The sequence below is a fragment of the Rattus rattus genome, chromosome 6 (assembly GCF_011064425.1).
Source record: "Rattus rattus isolate New Zealand chromosome 6, Rrattus_CSIRO_v1, whole genome shotgun sequence".
Classification (NCBI taxonomy): Eukaryota; Metazoa; Chordata; class Mammalia; order Rodentia; family Muridae; genus Rattus; species Rattus rattus.
In genome coordinates, this window is record NC_046159.1 from 98,572,256 (window position 1) to 98,585,939 (window position 13,684).

Genomic DNA, 13,684 nt, shown 5'->3' on the forward strand with positions numbered 1-13,684 from the left:
ATCTAGCACGCAAGTTCTAACCATCTCTCCATCCTTTTGTTATTAGTTGTTGCTAGCCTGAGTGCAAAAATGTCATTTGGAGGCTGGTTCTCTTGAGAGAGGCAAAGCCACCAAGCTGACACTGAAGAGAGGCTCCTTAAGGGAAAATCTAAGTCAGAGAGACAGCCCAGTAACAGATAGGCTGCCCTCTGCTTTCGCCTTTTCTGTTTCATAGACAAAGTTGTGCTTTATATTTACAATGGCCTTTTTTGTCCCAAAGAGAGCCTCCTGGTTTAGCTGTGGGGACTAAATGCTGTTTGCCCTCTTTCAGTAGACCTCTATTCTCAAGATTCTCTTGTTTTCTCACCATCCCATTTGAGATGCTTGTTAGTAGCTGTTACAGGTCTTCTTTACCACTGAGGAAAGACAGAATCCTACTAGAGGCCAGAAAGAATGTTCCAGACATAGATGGAAGGTTTCTGACTGTTGACTTCAATACCCCTGAAGGTAGGGGAGGCTCCAGGTCTGCCCCCAGGCTCCAAGGGTGGGTCTCCTAGGGGCTGGAAAATGCCCCACCAATCTGGCTACGATAAGGAAAAGGTAGGAAGAGAAAGTTACAGAAATTTGAAGGGTTAAGCTAAGTTGCTGGAGAGTTAGTATAAGTTACAGAGAAAGTAAGGTTAAACAAGAGAAAGAGAAAGAGAAAAGAAGGTAAAAGAACAGAAAGCTGGGGAAGAAAAGAGACAAAAAGAAGAGGAAGTTAGAGAGCTAAAAGAGAGATAAAAGACGAGAAAAACATATACTGGCCACAGTAGTTAGGGAACCTAGGGAAGATAGTACCTGGCAACAGAAGAGAATTGGCTAAAAGATCAGTGTGTAAAAAGAAAAGGACACTGGGTCAAGGACTGTCCAAGAAAGAAACAAGAGGGGCCACTGGAGAGCTTTTGGTCCTAGAGTGCTGGCTATGTACAGAGATAGAAGGGAAGTGTGGATACAGGGACCAATGCTCTGTCTTTATGTTCCAGTAAAATAATATCCAAAGACCTTGTGCAAGGGGCTACTGGCAACCAACAATACTTATGGACTGCCCAAGAACAGTGGGGACCGTGGGCCGGTAACCCACAGTTCATAGTCATCCTGACTGCCCCCATCTTTGCTCATGAGAAACTGCTCCCCAAAATGGCTTGCGTGGGCTGAAATGGTGGGTGAGGCCATGCATGTATGCATATCTACAGACTGTGTATGTGGAGCTTAAGATGTCTCAGTGCACCAGTACCTGATGTTGGGAGATGAATGGCTTAGCGCTGTTCTGCTTGGAACATATCACTCCTGCCAGCGGGCACTAACAATTATCACCCAATCTAGGACCTTAAATGTGATAGAGTGGCTGATGTTTTTTGAATAGAGTGTCCCAAAGATGGGACCACTGGCATGGACTAGATTCTCCACCGGTGGGGACAATCTAGTCACCTTGCTGCCCAGTCCGGACCTGGAGCCACCACAGCAAGTGTCAAGCACTGGCAGAAGCCCATGGGTGGAGGAAAGACCTCTGCAATTGACCGTACTGAAAGCCGAGGACCTTGTCACAGACGGGAACAGTTCTCTTCATGAATGAAGGTCAGAGATAAGTGGGTGCTGCCATGGTGGACAAAAACGATGTCATCTGGGATTGAACTACGCCCCCAGCACATCAGCACTGCAGATGCCTTTGCCATCTCTTGATGCCCTGGTAGCCAACAACTGTGAAATTACTATTCATTGCCCAGGAAAACAGGAGGGAAGAGATTCAGTGACATGGGGCAACAACAAAGCAGATAAAGTGGCTCGGGAAAATGGCTATGCAGGAGCCCTATCCTGGTTACAGGCCTGCTCGGGAACTGTGATTGGACTAAGGGATGGCCTCACTTAGAATGTAAAACAGAAGAAAAGGCCAAATTGCTTAAAAAAAAAAAAAAAGACAATGACGACTTGAGGGGAAAAGCTATACTCCCCAGAGAACAAAGAAAAGACTCACTTTGCCAAATACAGAAATGGACTCATTTAGAGATAAAAGTTTGTCCAAGTAGTTAAGTGTATGTAATAGACTTTAAGATTTTGGCCAGAGAGGCAGTAGAAAGTATAAGGTATGTCAATAAGTGAATGCTTAGCAAGCAAACAGGGCAAAAGAGACCAGAGAGTTTAGTGAAAGTCAAGTGGAACTTCACTGAGATAAAACCAGAAAATATAATCACAAGTATCTCCTAGTGCTTGTAGATACTTTTTCAGGAATAGATAGAAGCTTTCTCACCAACGAGATTCTGACGGCCTCTGCAATCATCAAGAAGATACTGGAAGAAATCTTCCCGATTTGGAATGCCCATGTAATCTGGTCAGACAACAGCCCTACTTTAGATTTGCCTTAAGGTGCCAGGGTGGGCCAAGTATTTAGGGGTCGATTGGAAATTGCATTGTATTTACAGACCTCAAAGTTCAGGACAGGTAGAGTAAATAAATAGAACTCTAAAAGAGACCCTGACCAAATTGACCATGGAGACTGGCACAGACTGGGTGATACTCCTTCCCTCTTGCTCTCTTCAGAGCAAGAAATGCCCCTTCCAGATTCAGCCTTACCCTTTGAGATCTTAAATGGGGCCTCAGCCCCCTGACTGTATTAGATGATGTTACTGAACCAACATGTCATAGTGCCATAGTAATAATGATTTGTGCCAGGCTAAAAGACCTACAGGTGATACAGAAAGAAATCTGCTCACAGCTGACAGCAGCCTATGCCCGGAGACCCTGAGTTCCAGGTAGGAGACTGCAGCACACTGAGCCCAGACATTCGAGCCTCACTGGAAAGGACTGTACCTGGTGCTGCTGACCACCCTGACAGCTGAAAATTCTCAGCCCTCACCAGCCGTGTACTAGCTGTTGGGGCTGAGAGCTGGGACCTAGAGGAGGAAATTCAGTCATGTTTGTCCTGGGTTCTATCAAGATAGGTGTGGGATAGGCTTGATTTCCATTACAAATGATGTAACGCTACATACTCCTAAGTACTCCTAACACTTCTTGGGACTGTGCCTCAGGGATCACAATCTGTATAAGTTTAGAAGTTCTAAAAGCTAGTCATGACCTTGGTGTGCAGGTTTAGATAGTGTCCAGATTGGAATCCTGATGCTAACGACTTAGTAAGACACAAAAAAAGGAGTTGAGAATTACTTAGGGCTAAGGCTATCTAGGTGCTGCAAAAGGGCAGCACAAGGACATCTGCTGTTGCAATGCAAGGCTTATAGAGAATTCAGAACTGCCATTCAGGAGTAATTAAAGACTCCATGAATAAACTTAGAGAAAGGTTAGACAAAGGCAGACAGAGAAGCGACATCAAGGGATGGTTAGAGAGCTGGTTTAGTAGATCCCCTTGGTTTGCTACCCTGGTGTCCACCTTGATGGGACCCTTAATCATCCTCCTCCTAATCCTCCTCTTTGACCCCTGCATTCTAAACAGATTGATGCAGTTCATAAAGAACAGACTCTCAGTCATTCAGACGCTTGTTCTCACCCAACAATACCAGAGGGTAAGACAACAGGAAGAGATTCCTTAGAATTCGATTTGAGTAAAAGATTCTACTCAAGTCTAAAAGAAAATGGGGGAAAATGAAAGACCCACCCCATGAGTCTTAACTCAGAGTTGCAACAGGCTTGAATGAGCCCAGGCACGCCCAGATACCTAGGGCCGAGTCACCGTTAAAACTAACAGACCATAAAAGGAAAGGAATACAGAACAGACTAGGAGTACGGATCTGGCAGGAAGGGAGTCCCTAGCCCCTGACATTCAGGACGTCCCTGCCCGCGTACTTTTTACCATATTACAACCTCATTCGAATATGATTCAAACCTGCCAATGTGTGTAGCAATACCTTATTACCTCATCTTGTGAAATAACCAATCATATGTGAACATGTCTATATGCCTCGTTTAAATCCACCAATCCCGTAATGTATGCATCTGCTTCTGTGCCCGCTTCTGCTTCCCAAACCCTATAAAAGCCCCATGCTGGAGCTGCTGGTAGCAAGTCCTCGAAGAGACTGTGTGCCCCGCAGGTACCTGTGTTTTCAATAAACCCTCTTGCTGATTGCAAAAAAAAAAAAAAAAAAAAAAAAAGGAACAACCTATAGCTTTAGCAATAGCCTGAGTTGTTTGCACATTACCATTGGATTCCTTAGGTCAACAAATCAATTAGCTTTAACATGATCCTGGTACAGGAAGCTTCATTCAGTAACAATAGATGGACATTTGGGGCTCTGCCTCCCCAGTTATTTTTGCATTTTATTTGGAATGCTTTCACTTTTGTATACACTTTACACAGCTTTGACTATAAGTTTCCTTACTATCCCTAAAATAGTCCTTAATTTTAGTTATCTTTCTTCATATTCCTTTCTTCATCATATGTGGATATGTGGAGGTTAAGATATTATTTGTCTTTTATGAAAAATAGTTGCTGAGGATGAATAAGGTGACAGGTTTTTGTACACAAGTACATACTATACTGTGATTATGTTTCACTCTCAGTTACTCTAGCTTATCTACTGTTGAGAGCAGATCTGGTTAACTGAGGCTTTCTCTGATGCCCCGTTGTACCAGGAAGGAACCATACCTCCTTCTCAAAAACAGGAACATACTTGGCAGGGCTTTGGGAGCTCTTCCATGAGGCCTGGATATAAATGCAGGGATCTTGAGAACCCAACTGTTTGAAATGAAGGGCACTATAGCTATCTGTCCCAAGACTCGTCCTATTATGTTCTTAAGATATTCTGTATTCCCCTGGGACAACATTGTTTGATTAGGACTAGGAGCGGTTACTGTCAAACAACAGATTCCATGCTACCCTAAATTTTTTTCCTCGTGAATAAACCTATTAAATGAACTACCTCACTTCTCCTTCCCGAACATTCATTTTTATCCTCTTTATCTTCTGATCTCCTGGTACTTTTTCCCAGGATCTAACCTCTGCACAATACCTGCTTGTTGATAACATAATCTTCTCCAATTTCCTGAAGTTCATGCAAAAGAAACTTTTAAAATTATAAGGAACCAATGAAATACAGAGCTAATTCTTTGACCTATTTAAGGTTCACAAACAACAAAGAGAAAGAAGACTTACAATATTTACATAAAAATGAATGTACGGGAAGGAGAAGTGAGGTAGTTCATTTAATAGGTTTATTCAAGAGGAAAAAAATGTAGGGTAGCATGGCATCTGTTGTTTGACAGTAACCGCTCCTAGTCCAAAGCCAACACTAATAAAATAAATAGTATATGGAGCAGATGCCACCTGACACAATAAATCATCTCTAGAGCTTTTAACCTTGGCACTATATTTCGAGGAGAAATATAAAAGAGTAGACATGCTGGATTGTGAGGTAAGAAAGCCAATAAGCAGCATTCCTCCATAGCTTCTGCACCCACTCATGCCTCTAAGTTCCTGCCTTGTGTGAGTTACTGTCCTGACTTTCTTTTGTGACAAACAGCAATGTGGAAGTATAAGCTGAATAAACCCTTTCCTCCCCAAATTGCTTCTTGGTCATTATGTTTTTTGCAGGAATAGAAAGCCTGACTAAGACACACATAAAGTGAAGGTATCCAAGATCTTCCCCTCTGATAATATGGTTAAAATTATATTGACTATATTTGTAACCCCTAGTCTCATGTTCTAAATATATGCTTTGAATTTTCCAGAAACCTTCTCTGTATGCAAAGAATGTCCATCATTTTCTACAGAAGATCACTGTACCTATGAAACCTAATTAGAGTAGTTGAGTAATAACATTACACTGAGTCATTAATCAACTGTAGAATAATTTTGAGTATTATCAGAGAGGTGAAGCATGGTATTCATAAGAAAAAGAGAGGTGATCGAAGTTTACATATCTCCACAGTAAGAGCAGGTTAAGAACCAAAGGTTAGAAAAGAACAGATATTGCTTAGACTAATTGGAACTGGGTCTACCCTAATAATCTAAGAATATGGGTTGGGGATTTAGCTCAGTGGTAGAGCGCTTGCCTAGGAAGCGCAAGGCCCTGGGTTCGGTCCCCAGCTCCGAAAAAAAAAGAACCAAAAAAAAAAAAAAAATAATAATCTAAGAATATTCTAATCTCATTCTGACAAAGGAGAAAATCTCATTTCTTATTAAATATAATCCATTTTGAAGTTCCAGCTGGATACTCACTCTTGTTGCAGAAGAACAAACAGGATGGTAGTGGGAGGGATTATAACATACTATGCCATTGTGTGAATAGACCTGCCCATCCGTTTCACTGTCTTCCTGATGCAAATAAAAGGAGACATCTGGGCTTCAGATGGCCAAGGCTCACAAGTATCTTATAGGATGGCTTCTCTTCAAATTCTCTACCAGCCCCAAGCTGTTATACATGTCCTGATTCTGTGCTTAATTCTGGAGATTGCCTCTGGTCAGGATAATAGGTAAGGCACTACTTTTTCTTCACCACCTTCTAAGAAATATGTTCCTACGTAAAGGGAGAACATATTGGATTCTCATGATTTGTGGTTCTGATATCACTTTTCTAAACTCTGAGACAATATGTAGCTTCTCAAGCCTATGCACTGATACCAATGGCTGGGTGATGATCAAAATATTTTGTTTAACCTGGCTTTTCTATGTAGATCATACAATCACCACTTTCATCAACTTGACAATAAGAGAAGAGAGGTGAGCTTTTCCCATATTTGGGGGATTAGTTATGGATAGGATATAATTCATCTCTAATTCTAAAGTTGGTCTGTAAAAGCAAAGAACTGAATGTTCAAGACTTCCAGAAGATGGACTAGAATATCTTGCCTCAAATAACAAAAACAAAACTAATAAATTATCCATAAAAGTTATCTAAATTATTCAATGAATGCTATGTCTTCATCAACTCCAGTATGCTGGACACTGTTAACCATACCTGGAGATTTGTTTAAACAAAAGAAAGAAATGTTATAGGGTACCCTGCTTTTTTTAGACCCATTTCTCTGCATGTGATTTCTTGTGTGATAAATATATTGTCTAAGTCTATAGAGTAGCAAAGAAATATTAGATTCCAATGCTATTCTTCTTCAAGTTCTGCTCTTCAAAGGAAGAGACCTTCGGAGAATTTTAGATAATTGTAGAAGGAAAACAGAAAGGTGAGTGCACCAACGTAAACTGTAAAATCCTAAGTCTCTAACCTGGAATGATGAGTGGTGACAAAAAAGAGAATGTAGCTTTGCCATCCCAGTTTCCCACACTCACCCAGTGACCAGGACTGCAACCTTCTATTCTTGTCTTCATTAGCTTCATCATGTTGTATGTGTGTGCTGGTTAGAAACATGGAATACTTTGGAAGAAATCCTTCCAAAGTAAAGTGTTGAGATTTGCAAGCATCTTTCTGACACTTGACCCCTAAAGCTCTGTCTGCCTGTCCATATAAGAACACGTGAGTCTTTGACTTTTATGTGATTTTGTGTTTTTGTTTCTCTACTGAAACAGGAACAATCTACTTTCACTAAATTTGAAAGTTTCTTCGATAAACAAGGCAAATGAATTTACAGTTACACTCACAGTTACAAATAAAGTGGATAAATGCATGGTGGTAAGTGAATAATTGGGAGCTAACATGAAAGAGAAGTATTATAATAAAAAATTTCAGTGATGTAATATTGTGCTAAGTGTTGCCCTTTTATGTTTTCTGTGTGCATAGATTTGAAACTAAGGGAAATTGTGTTATAAATGTATGTGTTACAAATTTTATTTGTATTTACTTCTAAGTAAAGTGATTGGGCTGTGAAGGACATTGGTGAGACAGGGATAAGCAACTTTACAAAGAACCTAGATAAAATTTTAGAATAACAAATTATGGGGTGAGTGAAAATTCAAGAAAAATGCCAATGAATCAAAGATAAATATGACTTAGTAGCAGTGAAAAAGAAACACATATTCCTAACTTACATTCCTACCTCTACTCACCTCTTGACTCCATGCCATGCATTAATTATGGAGCTACAAGAAGGTACAGATCAACATGCTTTGTCAGGTATAAGAAATATAGGAGTGAGGAGACTGTGCAGTGTCCCTCAATGTGAGGACTTACATTGCCCCCAATAAGCAAAAATACACCATTGTCTCCACCTTCATTCCTAGGTCCACTTTCTTCCTCAGTTGTTCCCAGCTCTTTATCTCCTGCTCAATTTCTTTACCAATTCTTCAAACATATCTTTTGTTTATTAGAAAAGAAGTATAAAAATGTTTTGAGGGTTGGATACATGGTTCATGAGTTAAGCGCACTTGGTGCAGTTTCATAGATTCCAAACTGGAGTTGACCTCATGTATGGATGTGAAATACCTGGGTTACTCAGGCATTTATCTCCTAAACCATGGTATCTGACAAAAATCTGGTCTTTGTGAACATCAAATACACATACTCCCTCAAATACATAGTCTAGTAAGAACATCAATGGAAGGGGAAGCCCTTGGTCCTGCCAAGACTGAACCCCCAGTGAACGTGATTGTTGGGGGGAGGGTGGTAATGGGGGGGAGGATGTGGAGGGGAACACCCATGTAGAAGGGGAGGGGGAGGGGTTAGGGGGATGTTGGCCTGGAAACCCGGAAAGGGAATAACAATCAAAATGTAAATAAGAAATACTCAAGTTAATAAAGAAGAAAAAAAAGAAAGTTGAGCTAATGAATCATTACAGAAAAGAAGGGAATGTTTGTGATATCAAAAGCCATAATAGCAAAATAACAGTCCCTAATACCCAAACAAAAATGATGTTAGAAATACTTTTGGCTTTGGTATTGTCAGATACCCCCAAAGTTCTCTGCTTTCAGTTTTTAACACAGTAGATTGCTTAACCCATTTAAAAGTAATTTCTTACTTCTGACCATTAACTAAAAGATTTACAGCCTTGGACTGATAAAAAACAATGTCTAAATATTAAGCATCCAATAATTTTCAAGCAGGGACTGCTTTTATTTGTACAACAAAGGTGTTTAAAGTCTAAAATCATACCTTTGACTAGAAAGCACAAAGATCGAGACATTCATGCAAAGGATACCCTATCAATGCTTTCATCACACCAGGACAGGAAAACGTCAGTGTAACATGTACTGTATATCATAGGTAGATTACTAAAGTCAGAGAGTTTGGATTATAAACTATGTCAGCTTATTAGCCTTTTCATACTCATTTTACCACAGCAGAATAGAAATGTGTCTCCTCCATTAATAATCTCCTTGGTTCTTGAAAGGTGTGTTCACTCCCTTTTGACTCTGATTTGGAGAACTTCATCTTCAGACTAGATGAAAAACTATTATTGACCTATGTATCATAGAACGACAATATCTTTTGGCTCTTAAGTTACTGAAATAAAGTGCTTAATAATGTATCCCACAAACTGGAAACTCAGTAGTGGTGAGGAGTGGGCAGATATGATGAGACCATGGTGAGTTCCTGGTCCTGGCTGCTGTTAACAGCCATGTCCAAGTTCGTGATTCTGCTGCACTGGACTCTGTGTTAATGTCTGTGGCCTGAGTTATCAACAAAGGCCAAGGAGATGCCCATGGTTTGGTTTGCCACTGGAGGTAAACATACCCAGTTGCCACATTCCCAAAATACAAAACAGCAGATGCACATGCAGCTTCACTCCATTAGATGGAAACATTCAATATCTCACAAGACTGAAATCTTTGGAATTTCAGTTATTCATTATAACAACAACAACAACAAAAACCACAACCACAACAAAAATCCATGGTTTTCCTTTCTACACTGAATGGGGCAAAATTTGAATGTGGCACATAAGTCACAAAGTCATGCTAAGCATCTAGTTTATCCTGACAGCTAAGAGGAAATACTCATCCATTCCTAAGATGCTCTGTGAATTGCTTATTTTCCATAATGGTCAATAACAGGCTGCCTTTTCTATATTGACACCATTTAACCCTTCCTCACTTTATTTCCTTAGGTAAAAATCAGTACTGAGGACAATCCAAACATCAAATACCTTTCTGCTAAAGCAACTTACACTGCTTGCATTTGTACTATACACAACTTCTTTTGGGACATTCATGTCTCTGGTAAGTGGTAATATTTCCTAAGAGTGGGTGCCAGGATGTGTCAAAGTGGGAAGAAAATATGTTATACCAGAAAGAAAGGGAAGAAGTGACTATAGTGATGAGAAAGCAGATTGAAAGGAAATGAGGGACAGAAGACACTGAAACTAAGGGAAGGGAGTTCAAACAGCAACCATACCTTGCATATAGAAATAAGAATCAGGGTACACTAAATCCAGAAGAGGGTTCAGAGGAGGTCCATGTGGAGTTCATGATTTAATACTTATACTTTCTCTCCTGTAGCAAATACTGTTTTACAAGGCAAAGCAGAAGTTGTTCCAGATAAGAATATATGTCCTGATGGTGAAAACATATTTCCAGTAACTTCTTATGTTGAGACAGTTACAAGTAAAATCCTTGTAACACCATGAACTTGAAGACATCTCCCATAGATCCATGGCACTAAAGTACCTGGGTGGGTACATACTCTTTTCATATATCAGTTTCTATAGTAAAAATAGGTTACAATGAAATTAACTCTGAAAAATATCGGTGTGATGAATAAACTTCTATATCTTCAAAGTGAAGTTTTTGCATCTTTTCTCCATGAAATACTGCTCTATTTGCCTTAGGGCCAAAGATTTCATTAACACTGTTGTTCTTTTCTGGGACACATTTATGACAGTAATATAATAAGCATATAAATTCTAATGAATGAGGTCAGAAGTGGTTCTCTCCACTTGGCACAAAAGAGAAATTCCCAAGTCAGGATGAGCAACAGATTCCAGAGTAACACTAAAAATTCAAAGTAGAACTGAGAAAGGATTTCAAGTTCTTTTACCATTACTATTCAACTATATCCAGCTGTCCCTTTTAACTATCTGATCCATAACTTTCTTTTCAACTACTGTTCAGAAAAAGATTCATAGCTTATGGTGCATTTGAATGCTCACTTATTTCACATATTGTAACTGAATTTCTTACAGTAAGGAAAATTCAACAACTAGAGTAATGCCAAGTGTAAGTTTGAATAAAGGGACCCTGGAAACATGATGTACTGTCTGTGGAGGGGTTAGGTTTACCTAAAATAATATATTTTTCTAGTATATTTCATACCTCTATCATGTACACTTTTCCTTCCTTATTCCTTTACTCATTTGCTATTCTTTCCTTAATACTTTACTCATTTCTCATTCACTACTAATTATTGATATCATTAGACCTAAATAAAAATGTACAAGCTCCAGTTTATCAAACAAGGATTATTTGTTTATTTTATTTTCATTCTGGTATACTGTATTCTCTTCAAATTAGATTCAAGAGCAAAGCCAGTAACAGATACAGTCATTTGTGAGCAGCTACGATGTGAAGACATTTGTGCATTATACTTTTGTTTCTTAGAAGATTGAGAATCTCTAAAATCCTTGGCAAATAGTAAAGCCAGATAAAGATATTACCACTGAATAGAGCTATAAACCAATCTCCATGGTACATGCAGATACAGAAGTTCTGCCCTAAACACTGGAAAACTAAATGCAAGAACAAAATAACATCATTCACAGTAATGGTTATTCCTGCTTGTCAACCTGATTATAACTAGAATGAACTACAATCCAGAATTGGAAGGCTCACCTGTGATCCAGCTCTTCAGGTTGAGAGATACAAGATTCTAACTTGGATTTTGGTGTGGAAATCTTATGGCATAGTGGCTATGAATCCCAGGAGACTAAGGCAAGTAGATTTCTGAGCTCAAGGTCATCTGTGACAAAGTAAGTCCCAGATCCAGACATGTTGGTATACCACTTTAATCTGGACCATGCCTTCTGCTGGAGACCTACATAAAGATACTGGGAGAAGGAAGATTTGCTCTGCCTCAGCTGCTTGCCTGGTGGGACTGAGCAACTACTAGATCCTTGGATTTCCATTCATAGCCAACCATCGTTGGGGAGTTGGACTACAGACTGAAAGTTATCATAACAAATTCCCTTACTGTATAGAGTCTACCCATAAGATCTGTGACTCTAAAGAACCCTGGCTAATACATCCACCATGACTAGACAAGTTATTCTAGGGCTAACTAGTGTCATAGGATCTCAACAGATGCATCTACAGCACATCTCCTATACCACAGGCTCAGAGGTCAAAGAAGAAAGAGGATGAGAAGATTGTAAGTAACAGAGGAACAACAAATTTGCTTTGAGATTTTGTCTCCAAGAAATGACAGAAGATACATCCATCAGTCACACCGACATAACTGCCTAAACATGTCCTGAGCCCGCATGAAATCAATCAACATGTTAACTTGGAATGGAAAAGATCACAAGACCTCTCGCCTAAGCCAAGAACTACAAGGTACTAAGGAATGCTGAGAGTAGTAGAAATAGGAGAAAGTCTTTCCCAAAGAACAGTACACCTACAATTAACCAATAAAAAGAACCTTTGACAAAGATCAACATGGCTACATGAAAGTCATGAAGAAATTAAAAACATAAATATACCATGTAAACCAACATACACATAAACTAATACGCACATAAGAGTGAGGTGGTTCAAAATTTGTATTCATAAAAAGAAATATTATTACTATGTAAAAATCCTGAGAACATATTTTGTGACAATGTTAGTGAATGTCAAAAAATCCTCCAAAATAGCTCAATATCTATAATTATAAAGACTTCAGAAAGCACTCAAAAGAAAGGGATATTTACATATTTACAGATAAATACAAACCTATAGCCAAGAATATAATGAATTATGAAAAACTGGAAGCCTACCATCTAAACTGCAGAAGGTCATTCTTGCTTATTTTATGGACTCTTTTTTTTTTAATTGACTGAGACATTACGTTTTTTTGTTTTTAATTTTTTTATTAACTTGAGTATTTCTTATTTACATTTCGAGTGTTATTCCCTTTCCCGGTTTCTGGGCAAACATCCCCCTAATCCCTCCCCCTCCCCTTCTTTATAGGTGTTTCCCCTCTCCCCGTCCCCCCCACAATCACGTTCACTGGGGGGTCAGTCTTAACAGGACCAAGGCCTTCCCCTTCCACTGGTGCTCTTACTCGGATATTCACTGCTACATATGAGGTCAGAGTCCAGGGGTCCATGCATAGTCTTTAGGTAGTGGCTTAGTCCCTGGAAGCTCTGGTTGCTTGGCATTGTTGTTCATAAGGGGTCTCAGAGTCTTCCACTTCTTTCTGATTCCTTCAACGTCCTGCTCAGTTCAGTGGTGTTGCTGGCATTCACCCATGTATTTGCTATTTGGCTGTGTCTCTCAGGAGCCGATCACATCCGGCTCCTGTCGGGCCTGCACTTCTTTTACCTAATCCATCTTGTCTAATTGGGTGGTTGTATATATATGGGCCACATGTGGGCTCTGAATGGGTGTGCCTGCAGTCTCTGTTTTAATCTTTGCCTCTCTCTTCCATGCCAAGGGTATTCTTGTTCCCCTTTTAAAGAAGGAGTGAAGCATTCACATTTTGATCATCCATCTTGAGTTTCATTTGTTCCAGGCATCTAGGGTAATTCAAGCATTTGGGCTAATAGCCACTTATCAATGAGTGCATACCATGTGTGTTTTTCTGTGGTTGGGTTAATTTCATCAGGATGATATTTTCCAATTCCGTAATACGTAATA

General features: G+C 39.6%; 1 protein-coding gene across 1 annotated transcript; it reads left to right on the forward strand.

The window, feature by feature from the left end:
• Positions 1–6,326: 6,326 nt before the first annotated feature.
• LOC116902875 (prolactin-inducible protein homolog) lies at positions 6,327–10,633 on the forward strand. The gene is made up of 4 exons (XM_032905206.1): positions 6,327–6,438; positions 7,487–7,589; positions 9,961–10,072; positions 10,352–10,633. The coding sequence occupies exons 1-4, from the start codon at positions 6,344–6,346 to the stop codon at positions 10,477–10,479; spliced, it is 438 nt and encodes a 145-aa protein (XP_032761097.1). The 5' UTR covers positions 6,327–6,343; the 3' UTR covers positions 10,480–10,633.
• Positions 10,634–13,684: the final 3,051 nt, after the last annotated feature.